The sequence below is a fragment of the Astyanax mexicanus genome, chromosome 12 (assembly GCF_023375975.1).
Source record: "Astyanax mexicanus isolate ESR-SI-001 chromosome 12, AstMex3_surface, whole genome shotgun sequence".
NCBI lineage: Eukaryota > Metazoa > Chordata > Actinopteri > Characiformes > Acestrorhamphidae > Astyanax > Astyanax mexicanus.
Genome location: NC_064419.1, coordinates 4,128,071 through 4,154,246, shown reverse-complemented (window position 1 = coordinate 4,154,246; position 26,176 = coordinate 4,128,071). Strand labels below are relative to the sequence as shown.

Sequence of the window (26,176 nt, the reverse complement as noted above, 5' to 3'; positions counted from 1 at the left end):
TCATAAACATCATAAGTTTTAAAATTTCACCATAATATTTATATCAGTGTACAGCAGGGTTACACCGTGAGCTCTACACTGTAAAACTCGAACAAAAACACAGTGCAAACAGATAATGTAGTTTAGCCTGTCACAATAATTGTATTATCAATGTCCTCAATATTTATTCCGAATTAGAATATTGTCTATTGTGTTTGTTCACATTCATAAAAGTGAACAGTATTTTAGCCAATGCTTCAAAAAAGTATATTATATAGTATATTTCCCAAATTATGATTAATCGCAAATTTGTTGTCGTTAAAAGTATATGATTGCTTTGCTGTGTTATTCTGTTATCATTATATTTAATGGTCATAAACTGACAATACTATTGTTAATTAATAATTAATCACAATAATTACTGGGACGATATATCAAGATATATCAATTTTATTACAAAATACAAAAAACACATAAACACCCTCCTATTCAGATGTAACAGTATGGTATTGCAGTGTGTGTGTGTCTGTGTGTGTACCCCCCTCTCTCACTCGGCCTAGACATACATTCCTCTCCGATGATTGCCTGCCCCCCCCCCAGTTCTCGCGAGAAGTGCTGCCGCGCAGAGCGGGACAGAGCGGCGGAGCGGCCGCGGAGGTCTCGCGAGATGTGCAGCAGAAGCGATGGTGTAGAAGAGGGAGTGGGGAGAGGGCGAGGGGCGCCCACAAAGATGTTGCGTGATTTTTTGGGGGAATTTATTTATTTAAATAATAAAATATAAAAAAATGGCCGCCGCGGAGAGCGGAGAGGAGAGACTGTAAGTGCAAAATTGCTGTTTGTTGAACGCCGTAAAAACCGCCGCGGAACCGCTGATTCAAATGTCGGGCGCCGCACAAAAAAGCGCCGCTGCTGTTGCGCAGTATTCATTGTAGCTGTACCGGAGCCGCTGTTGGGCTGCGAAATAAATAAATAAAATAGTAGTGCTGTTAGCTCGCCGCGCTAGCCCGTTAGCCAGCTAGCCAGAAAGGCGTTGAGAGGATACGTCACCTGTATTTCCCCCTCTGCCTTTCCCAGAATCGCGGGGGATACGAGCGAATAGCTACTTTCCGCGCGGCTGTTCGGTTAGCTAGCTTAGCTCAGTAGCGGGAGAGGAGCAGGAGGAGGAGGAGGTGTGTTTTGGGTCGTTTTCTGACCTCACTCAACTCTCTGCGAGATAACCTGGCTAGCTAACTAGCTACTACCTCCAAACCTCTCTCTTTATGTGTGTGTTCTCTCGTGAAATACTGTAGCTAAGCTAGCTAGTGCCTCTCTTGCTGCTTGTTGTCCTGCTTTCTCCTTCTTCTCTTTCTTTTTTTTGACGGTTCAAAACTGAACCCGTTCACCCCACCGTGCAGTTAGTTGAAAATAAGTTAGTTAGCCAGCCTGCTATCTATCTGTCATACCCAGAAACCTGCTTCTGCTGTTTTCATGCTTGTGCCTTCTCACAACAATGTTAGTAACTGAAAAACACACAAACTCGTGTCATAGTCGCTTTAGAGCACACACACACAAACACATGTATATGTTAGACAGGCTTGTCTTGTTTGTCTTGTTTGATGGTCAGTCAACTAGTTGGCTTAGTTAGCTTGATGTACAGTTACAGCTGTTGTCTCTGGTCAGTTGAGTTCAGATGGAGGTTTTGCGTTTTTTTCTTTGGGAGAGGATGAGCTGGGGTGAGTGCACTCACTCTGAGCACAAGACACTCCCATCTCATTTCAGATTTCAGGTTAGTTTCTGTACCAAATGGGCCACAACACAGTGCTGCTTTAGGTTGTCACATCTTGGTCATCAAAACATCACACAAACTCTTAGCCTACTACCTGCTCTCACATGGTGGCCTGGTTTGGGGTAATTTTCTGAAATCACTGGCTAGCTAGCTAACTAGCTCCTATCTCCAAACCTGTGCATGTGTGTTTTTTTGGGAACAATTTTTTTTTTTAAATGTGAAAACGGCACCGGTTCACCCCACTGTGCAGTTGAAAATAAGTTAGTTTGCCAGACTGCTATCTGTCATTTCCAGAAAGTTGCTTTTGCTTCTAATGTTTCCATGCTTGTGTCTTCTCACAGCAATAATACTAACTAAAAAACACATAAACTTGTGTTATAATGCCTTTACATTCACACACACACACTTGCTGACTGTTTCTGCTATTTTGTTTGATGGTCACTCACCTAATTTGATGTGCAGTTACAGCTCTCAGTTCAGGTCAGTGAGTACATATAACCTGAAATCATCCACATTTTTCGATGGTCATTCTTAGCAGCATAGTGTTTTTAACCCAACTAACTTCACATGCTATTGCATCTGTTGCTGCTACTGAGGTGGATACAGGTGACAGTTCAGTTGAGTTCAGTTCAGTTCAGTTGGTGGCTTTACTTTTTTGTGTTTTCTTTTTTTATGTGGCTTGAAAACTATACTAAGTTTGCTCATGCTTGCAAATTATGCATTTGGATGCTTTTTAAGAGAGATGAGGACACCCTTAACCTCCAAGCACATTCTTTTCCGAAGCTGTAGTAGTGACAAACATTACCCGAACGTTTGTTGTAGAACATCTAATGCTAGCTTCCACACATGCTGGCCTGATTCTGCGGTCTGTTTGTGTGCACATGCATGCAAATTACTTAGTTAATTAGTTAGGATGGTCTTGTTTGATTATAATTGAACTACCTTGACATACAGCTGTCAGTTCAGGACATTTCTGCTTAATGTTGTTACACCTTGGGAATCAGACTTTCACCCAATCTCGATGTAGTGCCTGCTTTTATATGGTGGCCTGGTTGTGCTTTCTATGGCTTTACCATCCAAGTTAGCAAATTTGTAGAGAAGATAGTTAAACAGTTGGAGGCTTCCATGGAAGGATGAGGACACTAGTATATGTAGTGCTTGCTTTCCGCACACACACACACATATGCTGGGCTTGCCTTTTTGTCTGTTTACATACATATGTTTGCAGGTTTTTTTTAGCTAGTTAGGCTGGTCTTGTTTGATGGTCACCAACAACTTGCCTGCTGTGCAGTTATAGATGTCAGTTTAGGTCATTTGAGTTCAGATGGAGGTTTTTCTTTGGGATTAATGAGCTGGAGTAAGTGCAAGTGCACAAGACACTTCCTTTTAAGTATATATGTGATTTAAGGGTAATTTGGTTGCGTTTCCGATTTCAGGAACACAACACATTGCTTCTTGGATGCATTCTGAAATACCCATCTACATATGTAGCTTCTTATATGTTCTCACATGTGGGACATCAGACTGATTTTCCTCTTGTCATACTTTCTCATATATATGCCTTGGAGATTTTCTATGGAGGTTGGGCGCATTGTGTTCAACTACACATCTTGCGTACAGCCACATTAGTGACCGGAAATCGGAAGTCTTGACTGGCTATTATTGCTAAACCATGCTAACTTTATATGCAGATTGCTTCAGTTGCTAACATCAAGGTGGATACAGGTGATTAAGCGCTGCTCAGTTGAAGGCTTTGTTTGGAAGGATGAGCTGAAGTTAAAGTACACAAGGCAAGACACTCGTATTTGAGCAGGCTTGTGTTGTGATTTCAGGGTAATATGTTTAAACTCTATTGCAGGTTAGTTGCTGTATCAAATGCGCCACAACACAGTGCTTCTTGTGTACTTTCCTGAAGAACCCACACTTCCTGTGTATTGTCACGTTAGGTACAGGGTGGGTGATATGACTAAATACCTCATACACTGCCTGGCAAAAAAAAAAGTTGCTGCCTAAAAAAATCACACTCTAAAATTTCGTTTAACTTTTAGCATTGATTGTGGCATTGTTTTGATAAGCTTCTGCAATGACAGAAGATTTATTTCAATCAAGTGTTACATTTTCACCAAGATTTTGCACTGATAATGGTAGAGCCATCAGGAAAGAAAAAATCCATTGATCCAGGAATAACATGGTCTATATTCAGTATATTCAGGTAGTCAGCTGGCCTCATTCTTTCAGCACATACTGTTGCTGAACCTAAACCTGCAGACCAACTGCAGCAATCCCAGACCATCAGATAGTTTGTATTGTGGTATTTTTTTTTGTTATTACATACTTTTTATAGTGTATATATAAGGCTTTGAAGAGACAATGTAAAGAGGAACTTATTGGGTTGACAAAACACAATTTTAACAGAATATCTTTTTTTATTTCATGGCACGAGATCTCATCACATCTCTAGCAGCTTTTTATCTTTTGGGTTTCAGTAAAATAAAATATTTTCAATTATTTATTTCAATCATAACAAAAATATATAATGTTAAAGTCTTGTCTCATTCTCGTCTCATGAACCCAATAAGATGCTTGTCTTGTCTTATGAGATAACTTCATTTGTGTTTGTTAATTGTGTGGTTACGTTATTTCGGTATATGACTGTTAACAAAATAGAGAAAAGTTTACAGATTTGTTTGTGCTGAATGTCTGAAAATGTAACATTTATTTTGTTGCAATAGTATATTCTTCTAATGAATAAAATGTAAAAATATATCCGCAAGAATATCATTATTGCAAATATAAAATATTGTAATATTATTTTAGGGTCATGTCATTCACCCCTACCTCATAAGTTTGCACATGGATTCAGGTTAATCAGTTAGTTAATTAATTAATAAGACTGGTCTTGTTCAATGGTTACACTAGCTTGACATGCGACCGGAGCGGTCACTGCTACTGAGTTTAGTTCAGTTGGAGGCTTTTCTTAGATGAGCTGGAGTGCAAAACAGGCTTGTGTGATTTAAAAGTATTGTTATTTAGCTAGGTTTCAGGTTAGCTGCTGTTCCAAATGGACCACAACAAAGTGCTTCAACACACATCATTATTCAGACTAGCAGCAGAGGTGGTGAAGCTGTGTATGTCTGAGTACAACATAGTGCAACACAATATTGCTGCGTCTCTTACCACGTGTGAAAGGGGCTGTGAGAAAGTGGCAGCATGGTTCTGATATGAGACAGAAAGGATATTCATCACACAGGTTGAATGTGTGCTGTGTGGTGCTTTATTGTCATATCTCGTAAGCATAATGGTATTACAGTGCTCTCTCTTTCACAGCCCGTCTAGACTGTATAATATTTTGTTCTGCGATTTAAAGAGCCAATAAAATGAAAATATGGAAACCCAAATCACAAAATATTATGCTAAAGTGATAACGTTTTTTTTTTTGTAGCTGTTTGCTTCTAAATTGTCTAACTAAACTGTTAAAAATTTGAATCTCCAAAACAGCAACTTTCCAGGGGAAGGAAAAATAACTCCTAACATTTCAGTAGAAATCAATGTAAGAAGATTTTATTCTAGGTAATTTTGAAGCATAGTTCACATAATGACAAAATGTATAAATGGCAACTATGGAAATACAAAGATTTTGTAAATGGGTGATGAAATAGTACACAAAATGAAAGTCAGAGGTTACTTTTAATATTACTTCTTGTTCTGTTGTTTTGAAATGACGCCACATATTTGCAAATTTGAGAAGTTGAAGTTTTTTAGAAGTTCTCAGTAACTTTACGGGTGGGAATTGGGATTTAAAGAGTTTAAATGGATTTTTCTCACTTGAAGGTCAGAAACATCACAGTTATAGACATTATATGCCTGTTCATGCTGTACATGTTAAAGTTAAGTAATAAGGAATTTTCATCTCCTCACTGTCATTACTAGATGCCAGATGTCATGGGACAGCGACTAGTATTGTGTCCCATGACTTTTGCAGTGTCTCATGGAAGCTGAAGCACAGTGTGATCTCCTGTACTGAATTTAGATGCGATTTCTTTGTATGCAAAGTGTTATGTGAACAATTTGTGTGGGTGTGGGTAGGGCTCTGCGATAGTGTAGAAGTATTGTATTATGATACAGTATATGAAGATTTTTTTATGATACACAATACTGATCATATTTTCACATGCAGATTAAATGCTCTAAAATTCTTATAAATCTTAAAATACTCAAAACGTAAATTAAGTACTACAGGTTATTTAACTACAAATGTATTCAAAAATGAATTGACCAATAAAAGGGCTTCAAAATGATTTAGAATAAAATATTTTTACATTGACTTGCATTTTTTTTTCTCCTGTAAAGTTGCTATGTTGCAGAAATGATGTGTTTGTGCGACAATGATGATCATGTATAACTTAAAAAGCACAACAGTGTAGATTTAAAGGGGAACTAAACCCCCTGATTTTTGCTGACTCCACCCTCTGCTCAAATTTGAAAAAGGTGTAGTTTAGGAGGGGCACTGAGTGATGTATGGGTTTAGGGGCGGGGCAGGAGGAAGAGCTGATTGGCTGAGCTGCAGCAGCAGCAGTGTGCTTCTAATAGCGGTGAGATGCAGATGGTTGGACGTCAGCAGGGGGGTGGTATTATTGATTGACTGATCTGCATATTGTGATGTGTCATTTTTCCACACCTGAACCTGAGAGGGCGCTGCAGAGGCAGAAATTACCACAATAAAAGCGTTTTTGTAAAGGATAGGAAATGTTTATAAAAAATGTTGGACTGGTATACTTCATGACTTCAAAGGAACACATTTTAGCTATTAATGGAAAAAATATGGTTTAGGTTTTATTGGCTCTTTAAAGGAAGCTGAAGAGAGGTTGTAAAATGTTCAAGACTATTGTGACATGACTTACTTTTTACCTACAACTAAATACAACGTATGCTGTATTATTATGACTAGGGTTAGAGGGTATCTACATTTTTTTGTAACATCTAACATTTCCAAATATCATTGAGTTTTCAGTATTACGAGGCATTGAGGAGTGCTGTTGTTGCTGTCGTGCAGACGTGCTATAGTTGTTTGGATGACCACATGTTTCCTGTCCTTCTGTCCGTGTATGACCCCACTAACCAGTGAACTCACTGACCCATAGCTGAAGCGTGCATATTCAGCAGTGCAGCAGATAGATGTGCTACAAAAATGGACACATCAGTATGGTATTTAAATATAAAAAAATACCAATAATGCTCCTCAACCCTAATTTTCACTTTTTTCTTTATTTATTTATTTTTATCTGTTTTCTTTATTTATTTATTTCTGTAAAAGAATGCTTGTAGTATGTCTGGCTTTTATAAATGGTACTCTGTTTGGTTCTTTGTGGTGGACTGGAATTCTTTAATATTGAATATTGTGAAAGATGTACCACAGTGAATATAAATTTATGTATTTCCATTTTTTTACATGTTTGTAGCATCTTTGGAGTCATGAAGCGCCTCTCTGTGTCTCACTTCCTGTATCCATTTTTTTAAAGCATCAATAACTATACCAATAAATGTAGTGCAGTGGGATTGTATGTATTTGTATGTATGTTATACAAATTGTAGGCCTGTTCCAATGGAAATGAAAGTAATGCAGTTGTTTGTTGTATGAAAACTCAATGTTCACAGAGTGCACAGAAAAGCATATTGTGATGTGATTTTATTAGGATAACAATTTAAATGTGTTTATTTAAGAGCTTTGGCTTTCAGTCTTGTGGCATCCCACTTGTAGTGATCTGATAATTTTTTTTAATTTATTAGTTTATTTATTTATGAAAAGCAAGTTAAATTTTGAATATCTTTATAAAATTGAAGGAAATGTTTGATGTTACTGACAAATTCATATATAATGTATAGATTAATGTGTTCAAGTGCTCATAATAGCCACAATATGCTCAATGACACATGATGTGATGTAATTTATTAAGATAAATTATTTCATACCGCCCAGCTGCATTCAGTACTGCACATTTAATTTGCATGATACTTCTACTAGCTACTTGGCTGCCCACATTGCTTACCACAACATCCGTAGGAAGTACGGCTGTGCCATTTTAGCTGTAAATTAGTTTAAGCATGCAGGGCGTGATTAGATTTGAGTATAGTCTGCGTGAATAGGCCAGTGTGCAGAAAGTAAGGTGCTTTCCCATCATGCTTCACTAATCCACACTATTATCTGACAGGTATTCTTCTCAAAGCAGCCCAACCACAAAAACGTGCGTCTGTTTTCAGTTTTCTTTTTCTACAAATAAAACCCGCTGTAGGAAAGTGAAGCATGACGTCTGCGTTACTCACTAATGACACGAATTACACCATAACTCCATTACAGCCCACTCGAGCCAGGATCGTAACACCCTGCTATCAGTATCCGCTATCAGTGTCTGCTCAGATCAGTTTAGGTTATGTTATTTAATGGCTGTGGGTGGTCACACCGAGATTTTCTTAATTTAAGAGCTGTGAAGGATCTCCACTTTATAAAAAAGAACCTCCAGGGTCAATTGGGACAAACCTGTTCGAGGACCCAGCCTACAGTGGGCTTTCACACTTTCACTTCTCGTAGTCATGTTCAATTCCACACCTACTGCTTTTATGAAAATTACTCATTTGGAAAATTAGGGAAAAAAATGCTGAAAACTGACCTGCTTGTGTTGTGACTAGCATTAAAAAAACAAGTTTATTCTGAGTAAGGAGGGAAAGCTTTCTACTAGATTTTAAAGCATTGCTGTGACGATTTGATTGCATTCAGCAACAAGAGCATTTCTAAATTAAAGATATCAGTGTTTTAATAAAAACATTTTCAAGGGCTGCAATAAAGAACAGAACAAATACCGAAAAAGGTCACGATTATTCATTTTTATATAAAATTAATAAATGAATGAATGAAGTTACATTTATATAACGCCTTTTTAGAAACCCAAGGACGCTTTACAATTTACACGGTTTACACACCAACACACCACACAAAAAATGTTTTTATATTATAAAAAAACGGCCTTGCACTGCATGTGTGATATGAACAGGTTTTACAACTTTATTATTTTTTTTTTTCATGACTAATTTATTTATTTTCTTTAAATAAAGGCACGCACCCAAGAAATTATATTTTATACTTAGACAAATGCTAATATTCAACAAATGCAAACAACACAAAAAATAATTAATTCTGATTTAGCCATAGATCAGGTTCAAATAATACATTTAGTAATATCTGGCAACCTTTTCTTTCTATTTTGACCATGTATCACTTCTGCCCATAAGCATTAAATTAAGAGCACTGGTATTTATTTAATTATACACTCGTATAGTTGTACATACTTTACTCATTACTACTTTCATTTATTATTATTTTCATTATGGTGTTTTAAATTATAGCAATGTTTTTACAATTACAGTTATAACAATGATATTTAGTATCTAGCGTGAATATTCGGTGCTGCATCTTAGTAAATTAAATCAGGTGTGTTTACAAATGTATGTGCTGTGGGTAAAGTCCCAGAGATGAAACCCATGTGGAATTTATTGCAGAATATTATTTTATCATCTTAATGTTTAGTTTCTGTATATATTTGATTTTATTTTTTTTTCTAAGGCAAAACACGCTTGCAGACTTTTGCAGAATACTGAAGAAGTCTTGTTTTATACATCTTAAAATTTTATGTTGGTAGTTTAAATAAGATTTCCCCCGTATCAAATAGCACTCTGTGAGAGGGAGTCTCTGGGGATCAGCTGTGGAAGGATTTCAGCTGCTGTGACCATTATCCTCATCAAAATCATCATCGCAGACTTCTCCAATCTTTAATCATTAATATTCAATCGGCTCTAGTGCTGCCTGAGAAGTGTGTCCAACCGTTTAGGTCTTAGCCTCTATTTTTAGAGCAGTTTTGCCACATTTTAAATATTTAAAGAGGGCAAAATTTTGGGAATCGCAGGCAGAGATGGTGTATTCAGCTTCTGCGTAGTATCAGGGCAGTTAGTACGGGTAATAATACGGGTATGCTTTAATGACTTTATTGGAGACATTTCATATGATTACATTGAATTAAAGTTTGATGAGCACAGCATATTAGTAGGGGTTGAGTAACCTGAAGCTTATTTTTAATAACAAATTGAAAATGTAAATAGCCTGTAGTCATACAGTGTTGAAGTAGTGGTCTGAGCTGGATAGATACGTTTCCCCATGAATAACTTTGTCTATAGTACTGCAGAGTCTGAAATGCTGTGCTTAGTTTCTAGTGTATGAATGTAAGTAGGGCTGACAATAATTCAGTATTAATATATGTTGCAATAGAAAATGTTTGAAAACTTTTCCAATATTTCGATATGTGTTATTCAGAGCATCTGTCTCTGGCTGATGTTCATTACAGGGCCCTGCCATGAGTTCACTGCATTCAAGCCGAGTTAAAAGGACAAAACACTACAGGCTACACTAGCCTTGCAATGTCTGTGCCTAATGATGTACAGCTCATGGAGTGGCTGAAATATTAATATAAATATGAATTGTGAATTGTGTTATGAATTTTGGTCATATCGCCCGGCCCTAAATGTTGGAAACTTGTTTTCTTGTTGTTTTTTTGTGTTAAAAACTAAGTTTTGGTTATGACATTTATTCATATATACTCTAGGTTAGATAGTGATAGATAGATATTCCACACCAATTTTTATTTATAAATTCTTTTGGCCGCTAGTTTTTATTTTGAGAATTTGAGAACAACTATATAGGAATATATATATTGATATGTAAACCCAATTGGTGTTTGAAAATCAGCATCTGACAAACCTCTTCTCGACTAACATTTTAAATGTGTTGTTATATACATTGTATGTCCAAAAGTTTGCGGACATCCCTACTAATGAAGAATACATTCAGCTACATTAAGCTGCTGACAGTGATCGAAACAAAAGATACATAGAAATGTATTGAGCCTCCAGACTGACACAAATCTGTACAAATCTGATTGCATTGTACTCAGATTTTAAACCACCTTCACCTTTAATATCAGATTTGATTAGATTTTTGGCTGTTTAAACAATCAAAAATTAATCTGCATGCAGTGTAGATCTATTTCAAACATCAGATTTGTGTGAAAAGTCTGAACACAGTCCAAGATCATGCTTTAGCAGATGAATATTTAGTGGGACAGTCCTAAATGAGCAGTCGTGCTGTGAGTAGCTCAGCGTGAGAAATATCAGTAGATACATGGCGTAAGGGAGGATGCTGATGCTATAGCAGATCAGCGTCTTTTTACGCAATATTTCTAACGAGCTATTTCTGCTCGGCTTTGTTGTTACTTTTTTCCAAGAGCTGAATGAACCTGACATGCACAAAACTAAATCGCTCAAGGCTTGTAGAAGTGCCTACAGAAGCCTTGAAGGAAATCCCCACAGCTCTTTTTCCCCATAATGGTTCAGTGGAGTGGTCGGGGAATCTTCACCCTCCAGGGTGCAGTGGAAGAATATTGCTGGTGATTTCCCCGGCACTGTCTACAAGCAGTTGCTACTGAACTCAGTGTGTGTGTTCCTCGTTCCTTTGAAGGTGCAACCCTCACGTAGTACTATCTCATATCGGTAGGCGGTCTGTGGTTGGAGGCTTCTCTTTCTGATTTAGGCTTTGATGCCTTGTCTGATTTTATTGTATGTACGAGGAGGGGGTGGGAGTGTTAAATGTGGCTTTGCATAAACTAATCATGAATGCATTCAAACGTATGTTAAAGTCACAGTCCACTAAAAAAAAAAGTGTTCGTTTTAGCTTCTCCAGATCTCTCGAGAGATTAACTGACTTGTCTTGGTTTCTCTTTCTGTGTGGTCTTTGCTCTGTAACCCTGAGTGATTCTCTCCTGTTCTGCTTTCAGCAGAGGTGAAGGGAAGGGGGAGGACCAGGAGGGCTCTAAAGAGAAGGCGCAGAAGCTGAAGAAGAGTAAAAAGGAGCGGCAGGATGTGGAGAGACCCGAGGCCACCGTCTCAGCGCCTCCCACCATCACCGTCCCGGCCCCGGCTCCGGCCCCGGCACAGGCCGAAGAGGGACACAGAGCAGAGGCGGGGCAGTCCGAGCCCTCGGCTCACGAAGGCACTCCAGAGACTTCTTCCTCCTCCAAGCAGCGGCGCTCCATCATTCGGGATCGGGGTCCGCTGTACGATGACCCCTCGCTGCCCCAGGGCTGGACACGCAAGCTGAAACAGAGGAAATCCGGGAGATCCGCTGGCAAATTCGACGTCTACCTGATCAAGTGAGTAGCGATAGTTTGGTGCTGGGCGATTTAATCAGATTGTATTTTTACTTACAATTTTGGCTTTCAACTAATTAACAAACAATTCAAACAGAACTATTATATGTTAAAATGATTGAAGTGAATATTTGCAAGTTTAAATATTAGATACAATGTATGATGTTTTCCAAGTGGATAATTAATTATGGACAATTTTTTTTATTTTAGTATTGACTTGAGTTTTCATGATTATGTCTTTGGACCATTAAGGTAGAATTGATGTAAATGTGTCCTTACAGTAACAATATAATCTTCCATGTTAGACAAAAAACCTGAAGGAAAAAAACTTTTTAAAGGGACCCTCGCTCAGCTCAAATTTGAAAAAGGCAAAAAAATTGGATGGGTAGTTTGGGAGGTGCACTGGGTGACGTATGGGTTTAGAGGCGGGGCAGGAGGGAGAGCTGATTGGCTGACCTGCAGCAGCAGTAGTGTGCCTCTGATAGCAGTGAGATGCAGATGGCTGGGTGTCGTCAGCAGAGGGGCGGTATTATTAATTGACTGATCTGCATATTGCATCCATGCCTATAGCACAGTCAAACCTGAGAGGGCGCTGCATAGGCGGAAATTACCACACTAAAATGTGGGTTAGGGTTTAGTTGCTCTTTAACTTTCAATCAAAGTCAATGTAAAAAAATATATATTTTATTCCAAGTCATATAAAGCTACATGTTTTTTCATGTTGCATGGCAGATAAAGAACGCTGCAGTGACCTGTTGGGTACGCCTGTGGGGTCTCCTGCTTTGAATGTGGATGTGATTTCTGCACACATTTTTTTTCCCGCACTACTTTAGTTAAGCTTCTATTACATATTAATAATTCTAGCATGTTTTGTTGACAGTTTTTCAGCCTTCTTAAAATATACTACGTAAAGCCTACATAAAAAAAATATACTGCTGGTAAAGAGGAAGTGAATCTGTCACATGAGCTAGAGTATACGACTAGAGTGTGTTCTTGGACTCTAGAGAGCTAAGACAAACAACCTGAGTGACTCGTTTCAGCAGAGCGTAGAGCTCTAAATACACACCAAAAAGGAGTTACAATTCCACTGTCCTGTACTGCCTGATTTGTGGGAGATATTTGCTTTAGTGTGGAATTTTGATGCGTTGATTACAAGATGAATTGCAAAGGTAAATAAGTCGGTGCGGTGAAGTGTATTGTACTACTTACTAATTTGACATAATGGATTAGGATTAGATTTTTGTGGGTCAGCACGGATGATTCGCCCCAGTTCTCACACCATTTGTCCGTCCCTGATAAAAAGTGTCAGCAGCTCTGAAGAAGGTGCTGAACTTCAGCAGGATTTATAGTTGATGCAAAGGCCTGCTTTAGATTTATTTCAACTGTGATGTGGATTCACACGCTGTCTGTGCCTAGAGCTGGATGATATATCTTTACCAAAATATCACAATATTTAAAGACATTTACTCTCTTGTGCAGGACATTGTTATCATTTATTTATTTATTTAATTTTATTTATTTTTTTCTGCATATCCAATTCAACGTGTTTTTTATTTTATTTTTATTTTTTTTATATACACTCTCTGGGTCAGTGCTTCTTAGGCACTGATGATATTGATGATGTTGTTGATATGTTAAGAAACTTTATCACACCACAATAGAGATCTTTTCCATATTTGCTTTTTGTTTTTGTTGTTTTATTTTAACACTTATAGTAAACCTTTTTTTCTTTATTTTTCCAGCCCAGAAGGGAAAGCCTTCCGTTCCAAAGTGGAGCTCATGGCATACTTCCAAAAGGTGGGAGACACCTCCACGGACCCAAATGACTTTGACTTTACGGTCACAGGGCGGGGTAGCCCCTCTCGGAGGGAGAAGAAACCGCCAAAGAAGCCAAAAGTGGTCAAACCTTCAGGGCGGGGGAGAGGCCGGCCGAAGGGAAGCGGGAAGGTACGGCAGGTCACGGAAGGCGTTGCAATGAAACGTGTGGTAGAAAAGAGTCCAGGGAAACTTCTCGTCAAGATGCCCTTTGTAGCCCCAAAAACTGAACCAGGATCGCCTTCGGGCCAAGTTCCTGTCGCCAAACTGCGTCCGGGGCGCAAGAGGAAAGCGGAGAAGGAGCCACCGAGCGCCCCCAAGAAGCGCGGCCGTAAACCTGCAGCCGCTGCCCAGGCTGCCGCTGGGGCGAGTGCCAGTGTGGCATACGCGGCCGCTGCCATGGTCTCAGCCGAGGCCAAGAAGAAACTGCAGAAGGAGGCTGCAGCCAAGCCTGTGCAAGAGAAGGCGCTTCCTATTAAGAAGCGCAAGACGCGGGAGACCATAGAGGAGACTGAGGGATCCACCAGCACCGCAACTGAAGGGACTGTGCCAAGTAGTGGCATGAGCCAAACAGTGGCTAAGAGACCTACGGTGCAGACGCCTCCGCCGCCGCCACCGCCTGCCGTAGCGGAGTCTGAATCAGGACAGAAGCCTCACAAACACTCGAGCAGGAAGCACAAGGAGACGCATGATCCCGGAAACGGAAGCAGTGGGAGTGGCAGCAGTGGACCGAAGAGCCACAAGAAGAAAGATCATAGAGGGCAGCACCTTAAACATCTTCACCACCACCATCACCACCATCACCAACACCACCTGCCGGTGATGGAGCCTTCCACGTTCACCCCACAGGCCCACCAGCTCTCCCTCGGCCATTCAACGCAAGGGGGGCCCCCGGCGCCTGTTCCTCTGCCCATTCAGGTGGAGAATGAGCCCCAGGACTTGAGCACTTCCAGGCCCAGGCAGGAGCCACTGCAGGCCTGCCGGGAGGAGGCTAGAACCGACAGCCGCATGGCCAGAGACACTCCAGCAGTTGGTAAGATGGTGGCAGTAGAGCTGCGAGCCCAACAGCAGCAGCAGCAGCAACAACAACAGCAGCAACAGCAGCAGCAGCAGCCGCCGCAGCAGCAGCACGGCACTGTGACGGGCGACGGGAAGGAGCTGAGAGACATTGTTCCTCCCTCTGCCGTTCCCAGGCCAAGCCGGGAAGAAACGGTGGAGTCCAGGACACCTGTGAGTGAACGCGTGAGCTGACTGACTGACTGACAGACAGACAAACTGACCAATCAGCAGTGATGGCTGCAGGAATAGAGGCACTCACAGGGGGAGGAGTCATTTTTCGGTTTTTCTTTCTTGGTATTTTTTTTCTTCTTTTTTCTAACAGAGAAAAAAAAAACTACAAAAATACACAGAAAAATGTAAAACGTACTTATACAAAAGGCAGCTGTTGTGTCTAGTTCTCTTTGTCAGTTGGACGCAGAGCGATGACTGTCGCTGGCGTACTGCTTTCGGATGAATTCTTAGACGGTTTCTTTACTTTTACCCGTTTTCAGTTCTTGAAGATAATATACAGAGCTTAGGAACCATGTGTTATACCTTCGTCAAAGCTTCTAGGTAAAATAGCAAGACACTGAAATAGCAATGGATGCACAAGTTGTAGTTCATGGTGAAGTTTTAAAACTAACCTTTTCCCGCCAAAATGCTTTTAAATAATCAGTTGTCACAGTTGTCAGCCCTAAAAGCAAAAGTCCCATTGTTTGATTCTGTCATCTTTAACCTTTTTTTCCTTCATTTTGTAGAAGTGACTAATAGGTGAAGGCAGTCTGGCTGGCTTCATGAAGAGTGTTAAGGGAAGTTGAGGGTGGGAGAAAAAGGGCCATGCTGCAACTCCCTCACCTGTTTACACAAATACGGACACGAGCTGCAGCCCTGTCCACAGCCCTGTCCACAGCGGTTTAAAGCAGAGAGGCTAGTCAGACAGCCACAGACAACAACTTCCCACCGGTGGGATTTGCAGGATGGGAAGACAAATGCGTTTTTTTTGTCCTGTTGGCCTGTGAAGATCTTCGAGACATCAATCATGTTTTAGGATGACTGATTGAGTTGTGAACCCACTCGTCTTTTTCTCTGTCCCACTGGTATTTTAAGTGCAGAGACTTGGAAGGAGATTTCTTGAATGCTGAGTAATGTAATTAACCTTGCCACCCATTTCAGTAATGCAGGATAGAAGGCTACTATAGTAGAGTAGAAGAGGAGTTCTGTCTGATGGGGGTTTTGCTACGGGGAGGATAAAGCACAAACGTGTTTGTGAGGGGCCGCTGAAAGCACAGTCCAAAGGAGTGCATGAAGTGAAGAAATGAGCAAATCATTTAACTTTTAAATTCTAAAGTAGTGAATTCTAACATATACATATATGTTTTATTCCCTCCTTTATTTTACATTTATTTTTTATTGTGTAACATGTTTCACTGTTAGATGATGTGAATTTGGCACTTTTTCTGTACATTGTTTAAAACAATTTATGAAGAACGGACCAATAGATATGTTTCAAAATTAATTGGATTTTTCCAGTTCTTTTATATTGATTTACATTGAAAGTTACAAAGATTTTCCTTTACCAGTTTAGCTGTAAAGTTGCTATTTTGGAGATGCAAAATCATTATCATTATTATTATTATTATAAAGGAGGGAAAAAAAACATTATGAACACATCAAAATCAAAAGTGTGTATGGTTTAAAAATGTAGCCGATATTTTTGTTTGTTTGTTTGTTTGTTTGTTTGTTTGATCGTTTCTTGTGGTGATAGAATAGACAAATATATAAAAGTTGATATGAACGGAAGACACAACACATCTTCTATATATATATATATACTCAACTTTTCTGCAAGCTACGTTGGAGTGCTGCAGGTTTTAACGCAGTAAAAGGCGTGGCTGTTCGTTGCAGCATCTTTTAGAATACGCTTTTTTTTTCTGACAACTAAAGGGTCATCAAGCCATGCTCAGTGTTGCTGCCTGACAGCCATGTGGGACAGTTTCCCATATATCTGGTGTGGGGGAGACTTCACATGTTACACAATCCTGTTTCTTTTGTTGCGTTCGTTTACATGTAACGTTGTATTGCCATAGTATTGTGTTTGTGGTCTAATATAATAGCTTTTTAAAAAAAAAAAAAAAAAGAATGTACAGGGTCCTACTCTTGTATGTAGCCATACAAGACCCAAAGCCGACATTAGCTTAAACACTGCAGAAAATGATATCTTAGCAAGCAAATCCTCCAGACCTGGAAGTCTGGACCAAATGCTGCCTTCATGTGCACCTCAGACACTCGTACTTGTGAGAGCTGTAAGATAATTTGTATTTAACACAATAGAGTGAGGTGGATGTCTACAGTGAACACACACACTAAACTACTTCTTATCCTGGAAAAAATGAGTGTAGCCAAGCTAAATTCCGGAAACCTATGAGGAGTTTTTTAAGACTAATTTAAGATCTTAATTTATTGTGTTCCATATCAATACCAAGATATTCAACAGTGTTGTGGATGAGATTAAGGTATTTATTAACAGAAAGAAGCTGTTGCTATAAATTTATCATTTTTATAGCCACTCCCCCAAGTTGGAGCTTATTCATTTAAGAGGATTGCCTGCTTTAACGTGTCCACTGTATATCTGACAGGTCATATTAATACAATACATACAATAACCTTCCTGTTATTGGTCCAAATATCCAAATCATCCAAAAAAAAAAAATGTTCACGCAGCAAACAAACCAAATTGAGGTTCATTTAATCTGGACTGAGGCCACTTCTTTTGGTGCTTTGTAGCACCTTTCACACCTGCTAGCTGACCTAAAGATCAGAAGGTGTGGAGCAAGCAAAGTAGGTGTGAAGGCACCCCAAATATCTGGCATTTATAATTTTTTTAAGCAATTTTATCTATATCTAATAGTATCTTGTCCTGTTGGTAAGTTTATGAGTTAACTAAATTATATGAGTAAAAAGAACAGATCATTTATCTTTTATTATGAAATAATGCTTAAAACGGGCATTATAATCTACCAGTGGAATGAGACACCCTAGAATGAATATATAGTTGCTCAAAATAAACTAAAAGACAAATTAGGAATGTATTAACGTTACATAATTCTATTAATAACATGTAAAAAAAAGAAAAATATCAGCTATTTAGACTAGATTGAAGAAGATTTCTGATTCTGACATTGCTAAGATATCATTTTTTGCAGTAAGCAGTTAGGATCATAGATGAAGGTTAAAGGTGGAGGAATTTGGTGATTTGATTGGGAAATACTTGTGCACTTGGGATGAAAGTCGATCCCAAAGGAATTTTGAATGAACCAAACAGTGGAGGTTGGTTTTCAGCTGTGTAAAGCTCTAGCTATACTGACACCTTAACAGAAGCACTTTTATTATAATATAATAACATTACATTTCATATTTCTATTCGATTCTATTTGACTGAAAGCACCTTGTATTTAAGAAGTAAAACTTCTTTTTTTTTAAATATATAAACATGTCATGATCTGACTATTGAGATGAGAGGAAGTGACTCTCTCATATATTTCATAGTCCTGTTGGTTTGCCTCGCATTAAATCATAATTAATTCACATTTTTTGTCTCGTTTCCGGAGGATGATGGAGTGAAAGAATTTGCATACTGACAATAGTAGTATGGTTTCTTTCTTTTTTTTCTGCCCCTGCTTACTCCCAGAGCTGTGCATAAAATATGCGTAAAGCAGAGCAAGGTTAATGATTTGTGATTGATGAGAGAAGTCTTTGATTGTGCTTCGTTTCCAGTCACAGATGATCTAATTGCAGATCGTTACATCCAGTAATCAAACAGCTGAGGCAATTTAGCAGCTCTGCTGTCTCTTATCTGCCGGTTCTTTTGTTGCGTTGAGAAAATACGCAAACGGCACATCTGTGCTTGGGTGAAATTACATTCAGAACATTGCAGGTCTGTCTTTTATACAGGTTCACAAAGTGGACTGGGCCACAAGACAACTGCCTAAAAGCAGAGATTTGAGTTTTGCTATGATACAGGTAGCATGCTATTCATGGATGCTTCCTGCCTGATTATTATTATCTTTTTTTATGTACAATGAGTTGGGAAGCCATTAATACAAATTATGCAGCGTTCCTTTTGTTCTCAGATGTCGGAATTCCCTAGTGCTTAGTATAAAATTGATCTGGAATGCTCCTACAGGTCAGATTATGTCTAAACAGCCTCACCAACTTCAAGAATCAGTTGGTTCAGAATCCAATATGGCTGTTCTGCAGATTAACCCTGGTAAAAGTAGCAGTAGTGGTAGTAGTATTATTCAGTATATTATCACTTCTGTCTGTTTGTGTCTCATTTAATCAATCATAGGCACAGTACTGTCCAACTTCTATCTGATGACATCTTGTTTTCATGGAATTTGGGTTTGCAAAATACTGTGTAATGTGTATATCGCTAATAATGCTGACTTGGGACTGTGCTATCATGCTATCAATGATAGCTGATCTCTGAATGTTTAAATGACGTCCAGCATCCGAGGTAAATGGAACGCAGCATAAGAGCTAAATAAAGGCCAAATCAAATGGAATTCAGCACATTTTTTAAGGACTAGGAATAGGATTAGGCCTGTCACGATAATTACATTATCGACCTATTGTAAAATATATGGATCATTTATGCTCTTTGTGTTTTTCTTAGCAAGGAGAGCCCATTAATTTGAATCAGCTGTTATGTGTGATATAAAATATATATATATTTTAATTAATATTTTATTTGCTTAGAGTTTTTAAAAATGTTTATATTCCAATGCCAGTGTTGAAATATAATTAAAAATTAAGGATTAATAGTTCATTCTGCTTTTTAAAGGTGTGTAATGGCATTACAATATTATATTATATTATGTAATATGATCATTATTATATCAGCTGCATGAAATGGTTACAGTTAACATGAGACAGAATTCCTAAGACAGAATATATCGCCCAGACAAAACATGTTATCAGGTTATCGTGACAGGCCTAAGTAGGATGATGTTTTAGTGTGTTGTTGTGATTTGCGATATAAATGCATGCCATAGAGAGCTATGAATGCAGGCATTCTGTTTTTTTACTGAATAGAATCCTGATTTTTTTTTTTTTTTGGGGAGAATGATAGACTTGTTTAGCTCTGATATTGTTTAGGTACATATAATCATGTCTTATTTGTTTTGCTTTATTGCTTCCCTCAAGCAAAATTTCCAGTAAAACAAAACAAACAAAAAATGAATCATTTTATCAGCCTCTTGTCAAAGGCTTAGAAGTGGTCCTCATGTTCCCTCCTCATCCCTCGGTCTCCTCTCCACCTCGACCCTCGCCAGCAGGGAAGGGGCACAGAGAAACTAGAGAGTTCGCATTCTAGAGAAAAGGGCTATGCAATATTTTCAAATAGACAAAAGCGATGGATCATCTGATAGAAATGGCCAACTAAAAAATTTACATAAAAAGGGCCTTACTGGGAAGAAAGATGCAGTCTGTATTGCTCTGCAACTGGGTTAACTGCCTGAAGAGTCACGCATCTTCAGACGCACCAGCTCCAGCTCACCTCTGTCCAGCAGCCCACCTGTTTCAGTAGCCATGAGCCTTGTTGCACCAGGATCGGATCTGTTCTGTATGTTCTAATTGGTTCAGATATTGTCCTATGTTCTCCTTAATTTGGAATGCCAAATAACCCACCCACTAATTAGGACCCCCCATACCATCGAAAGCAATGCTTCGAACACTAGAAAGGCAAAGACTAAAGCAGTTTTCACGTTGCAAGCGGTAACCGCACCAGTGTATTCCGACACCCATTGGGTTCAGTTGTTTCCCCAGTGTCAGAGCAGTGTGGAAATATGTGTGTTTTCACACCATTAACCACGTGTCCACCATGCTACTGCTTCTACTGCGTCAAGTGGCACCGCAGCAGATAACGTGTGACGTCAACTCATGCGACTAAGAAAAAAAAACAAGAAAAAAGTGTTGAAGTACCTTGAAGTGACATTATTACACTCCTCTACACTCATAAACAGATAACAGAAGAAAGAAAAGAATCAAAGCTTTTTTCTGACGTTGAAAGACCGATACTAGATGATACTACAGATGATGCAGCTACACCACACACCAAAATACTGGTGTCAGACGTGACGTGTTTTCGAAAACCATGCCTGTTATCAGCAGGTGAAGCTTGGTGTCACTGTCAGCAACACCAAAGTGCAACCACAATTGGCCAGAATCCAGCAGAGCAGAAAGAATCGTGGCATACCGCATGCAATGTGAAAATGCCTTAAGACGTGCCATTTGGAGGAAAGTGTCGGATCCCCAGCACTGATACTTTAGCTAACAGACGCCTGTGCTGACGAAAATCACACTAGTAGTGATGAGGGGCAAGAGCACAGCCAGTCGATCCCTCTGACTCTGGCTGCTGATGGCCACATTTGAACCGGCAGTCCTCATCATATCATATCATACTTAAAAATTCTAAAGCTGAATTAAATTATTAAAGCATGAAATACAAATTTCAAATTATTAGACATGGCACAAATAAAATTTCCGAGCACTTCAGCTAAGCTCAGAAAGCAAGCAAGCTGATTGGTAATTGGTTTCAAAAGCCAGAAACAGCAGGAAAGCTGATGATCCTGAATCAGTGCTTCAATGCTCGTGAGCGTCGATGCATGTGGTCTGCAAGAACAGAGCGAGAGCATCGAGCACTCACTTAGCCAACGGCAGACGACGCGGCTGACCTACATGCGCTAAACGCCGTCGTCTCCGTGGTCTGACTAACCTGGGAGGAGAGGCCGTAGGAGGAGGAGGCTGGAGGACTACAGCTTTGAGTCAGCAAGCACAGCCAGAGATAATATATCCACACAAGCATGCACACGTAAAGCACCCTGACATTCAACGAGGGAAAATAAATCAGCCCAAGATTACATAAAGAAAAAACTCCAGACACAAATGTTCAGGGGTCATGACCCTGTTTGTTGAGGGAAGGCGGCAACAACGACAGTGTTGCATCCTTGTAAAAAAAAAAAAAAGTACTGGCAGCAGTTTGTCTGTTTGTCTGTGTGTTGCTATGAGTGGGTAGTGCCTTTATTTTGAGGGAACGTGACCAAGGTGGCCTTTGATCTCTCGCTCTATATATATATATATATATATATATATATATATATATATATATATATATATATACATATATGTATATATTAAAAAGAAAGAAACTCCTTTATCATATAAAAAACTAAAAAGAAGTAGACTGGTTGGGCTGATTTGGTAATTTTCACAAAGCACTGAGATTTGTGCTTTAATCTTTGCTGTAAGTATAAAACTAAAACTATATAAAAAATATCATCCTTTTCTTTGTTCTTTTTCATCAGCTGGTCTCCTCCAGGTCTTTTTTGTCTCCTTCATGCAAAAGTTGTATCCATGTAACATTAACTACTTAAGCGAAGTCATTTATTTATGCCTTTTGTAGCACTCGATGCCCACTGTCAAAAATATGGAGTCCTACAAGAAAAATAAGACTTACAGATTTACATTTATTTATCTGTTTTTGTGCCTCTGGCAGACAAATATGCTATGGAATGTCCTTGTGTCCCTGTAGCCAAAAATACATGCTATGTATGTGAACATGTATCAATATGCATGATTGCCATTAGAAGGTAGTACATTGCTTGCCCTTTACTATTCTTCGTAACGACGTTTTCGGGACGACACTTCTCTCCAAGAGCTGAGCCGAACCATCTGGCCATAAAAAAAATCTTTGAGGGTAGATTAACGAGAGCTTGAACGCTGAACGAGTTCGGAAAACGACAAGGTCACCTGTTTGTGCAATTAAGTAAAAAATATAAATAAATACAAAAAAAAATTGATAAACAAAAATTAACAAAATGTGGAAAAAAAGATAAAGTCAGTTCTTTTTTCAGCAGTTTTGTTGGACAGGAATATTTTTTGAGTTACGTTTTTCTTTTTATTATTATTATTATTATTATTATTATTATTATTTATTTAATTTTATATGTTACGACCCCGCTTGTTTATATAACCAATTAAAGAAGGTGAAGAAGAAGATGATAATGATGGTTATTAATAGTGATAATGGTTCCACACAGGCTCCTAAAGCTATTACTCTAGTCCCCAATGCAGTGGCAAAAGTATTCCAAGTAAATTATTATTATTATTATTTGTGAATCTTAGTGTTGGAATTTTAAGCCAATGTCAGGAGTAGACTATTTTACCTTAAAAGCAATAGTATATTCAGTAGATCTGATTTGCGTTTCTGTCATTCTTGTGTCTTTAGATTGTGTGCACTGTTATATATTTAAAGAAGAGAAAATAATAATAAAAAAAATGTAAAATTGAATTCTTACTACTAATGCCTGAAGTACAAATTTTAATTTACCAGTAAGTACCTGAATTTAACTACAGCACTTCAGCTAAGCTCAAAGCAAGCAAGACTGAAAGATGAAGGTCAAACAAAGTCACAGAGTCCAGTTCAGCTACAGGAAATAGGTTCCAAACTTCATCGGTAGAAAGTTCATGGTCTATTTGACATAGTCTTGTGCCTTGAAGTTTCAGTAATAGAAATTTATCTTTATACCGTAGTTGTATTTTTATTCTGAGTCCTGTGTTTTGCCTCTTGTTGGTATTCAGTGCTTTGGGTGTGTTAAGGATTTCTAGAGATCAGCGATACGTTTGCCTTGTTTTATTTTCATACGGGGGGAAAAATGCGCATTTGGAATAAATTAGGAAAAACCTTCTTGGGCAATATCGACTGTGTAAAAGGTGATAGGATCTTGGTATTTTTCATCCCTGGTATGTTGAATGTGTCTCTCGAGTCGGGTGACGTGTGTTTGTCGGGAAATGTTCTTCTTCATTTTAACATCGCGAGTTACTCGTCATTAGAGCCTGCCTCAAACTGTATCTTCCAACCACAATTTTGCATTTTATGAAAGGAATATTTCAACCACGACTGGTGACAATGAATTAAAAGATCTGCACTTTATAAAGTATGTTTCCTGGCAGGACACCCATTAACGTTTTGTATGTATTTTTTACCGTTGTCCGAAGTTGCTGTTTTTTTTTCATATGTTTTGATTTAGTTTGAAATAAAAGGGATGGGTAGTACTATGTATCTTCAAAGACAAAAAAAAAATAAAAATGAGAAAAAAAAAGTATATTATTATTATTTTAACCAAACAATCCTACAGCCTAGGTGTCACTGGTTACTCACCATTTGCCAATTTAAGTCCTTGCCTTCCTGAAAGTGAAAAGTATAGTTTGTGTCTACTTTTATAGTAATGTGTTACTGTATTATTTGTTTGCCGTATGTAACAGATACACAACAGTAAACAACATTTACCTTCTTCCTGTCTAAAATGTTTCTTTCGCTCTCGTCACAGGTGAGCTTCAGTCAGACACTGTGGCTCCGCAGCCAGATTTGGTTCGACTACTCCTCTTTTAAGGGGGTTCACTCCGATTGCTCTGTTTTTGTTTCAGTTATTTTGCCTTTTTTTGTTCTTTTTCCCCCCTAGTGGCGAGTGCTACATCATTTGCCTAGACATTTTATTATTTTTCCTTTTTTTTTTTAAGCTCACAAACTGATGTTAGGCTTAACATGAAATGTTTGAAAATAAAATGTGTATGATTGGAGGATTGCACATGTTTTAGCCCATAAATAATGCAGGTATTATGTGTTTTTATATGTGTAAAGTGCACTAGTCTAGGATAAAGACTTACAGGGTTAGTTTTCCAGACATTGATTAAGCCTAGTCTTGGATTATACAAGACTAGGCACTTTAAATGTAGATTGTCCAGTAAAAGGAAAATACAGTCTATGACTAGGCCTAATAAGTGTCTGGGAAACCGACCCTCTTTTTTTTCTCCTTTTTAACTCAAGTTGAAACAATACTTGCTGACGTTGTTGTTGAGTCAGATATTCCATTGAAATTGCATAACATTTTAATTAACCGTGGAGTTTCTTGGAAGTCAGGTATCACGAGAGGGGAGATGAGAGATGTGACATGATGGCATGAAGCCAAAAATTCAGTAGTAGTGCTTCAGTAGTGCAGTTACTCAATAGTGTGATAGGATAGAAGTAGCCTTGAAGCTTCTAATACGGGGAAGTTCCACTGAGGTCTCACATTTTTCCCTGCAGTTTCCTGTCACTGAGATATAACATGTTTTATTGTAGGTACACTTAACATAATAATATCTACAGCAGGGCTTCTCAACTGATCTCAGCCCGGGTCCTACATTTTCTAAAGATCATTAAAAATACAAATAAATAAATAAAAATAGCCTTCAAAACCCCACTTAAACATACATATGCATGCAAAGTGAATTTAAGAGCAAGTTTTTTTTTTAAAGAAACTAAAGAGGAATGTGACAAATACATGTATACAATTTACTACAATAAAATTAAATATCAAAACTGCACAAAATAAATAAGACCACAAAATGATATATTTTATTTTTCTGCATATCTCTGCATTCAGAGTACATTAGTAAGAAAGTATAAGTAGAAAATCAGGTGAGCATTAATGATTTAATTTTTTTTTTTTATTATTATTTTTTTTTTTTATGGCCAAGGATTTAAATTCCTGAAAATGAGCTACAGCATGACCATCGTCCCAGAAGAAAGCCTCGTCTGAAGCTCATGCACTAGAAAAAAATATATACTGTGTTGTGAAAAAATCCATCCAGCTGCCTGCAAATGAAGTCTCCAATTATGGACTCTGGAGTGGAATCTCAAAAGCTGCCGTGCTGAAAATGCAGCTGCATCATGCATTAATATGAGGTGTTCATCACTGACCTGAGATCTGGAACCGGGTCCCTGGAGGGGCTGGTCCTTTCACAGTGCGGCACATCCAGCTCCTCGAAGGCCCTCGAAGAATCATCTGTGGGGTGAAATCAGGTAAGGTAAACGTAGTGAGGTGTTAAACCATATATAGCAGTAATCTCACACTCTGCAGTTAAAGTTAAAACGTTGCAGAGCCAGTATATGGGTCATAGATATTTGAGGGTTTTAAAATCTTAAAAACAAGAGTAAATCTTGAGTGTAAGCATTAAAAATCTTGCGAACATGAAAATTCTTATGAAACATTTTTGTTTCCTCATTTGGTGCGACCATGAGTTATCTTAAAATATCTTAATTAATTTTCTTAACATGCTCAACATTTGTTTTACACGTTTCCAGAATTATTAGGTGTCTATAAATCAAGTGTATGCATTACTTAGGGTTTTGGTAAAAACTAATCTCATATTTTCATTCTAAAATGTGCTTAATGTCTTATTTTTTTTATTTATCTTGCAATTGAAAATTTTAAAAAGTATAAACTCGAAA

The 26,176-nt window shown here is 38.4% G+C and overlaps 1 protein-coding gene across 3 annotated transcripts; it reads left to right on the top strand.

The window, feature by feature from the left end:
- The first annotated feature begins 620 nt into the window (after window positions 1-620).
- mecp2 (methyl CpG binding protein 2) lies at window positions 621-25,305 on the top strand. Of its 3 annotated transcripts, none has more exons than XM_022670862.2 (4): window positions 621-796; window positions 11,620-11,994; window positions 13,734-15,036; window positions 24,234-25,305. In XM_022670862.2, exons 1-4 carry the CDS (start codon window positions 765-767, stop codon window positions 24,363-24,365), a joined length of 1,842 nt encoding a protein of 613 aa, XP_022526583.1. In that variant the 5' UTR covers window positions 621-764; the 3' UTR covers window positions 24,366-25,305. The 3 variants fall into 3 exon arrangements, with proteins under 3 accessions (XP_022526583.1, XP_007245897.2, XP_007245896.2); XM_007245835.4 differs by having other exon boundaries at window positions 622-796; window positions 11,623-11,994; XM_007245834.4 differs by lacking the exon at window positions 24,234-25,305 and having other exon boundaries at window positions 622-796; window positions 13,734-24,197.
- Window positions 25,306-26,176: the final 871 nt, after the last annotated feature.

What these genes read in the sequence shown, in the direction of transcription:
- mecp2 (XM_022670862.2), top strand. Translation starts at nt 765, where the DNA reads ATGGCCGCCGCGGAGAGCGGAGAGGAGAGACT. An exon ending in GAGAGCGGAGAGGAGAGACT is followed by an intron (nt 797 to 11,619) that starts GTAAGTGCAAAA and finishes TTCTGCTTTCAG; the next exon opens with CAGAGGTGAAGGGAAGGGGG. An exon ending in CGGTGGAGTCCAGGACACCT is followed by an intron (nt 15,037 to 24,233) that starts GTGAGTGAACGC and finishes CTCTCGTCACAG; the next exon opens with GTGAGCTTCAGTCAGACACT.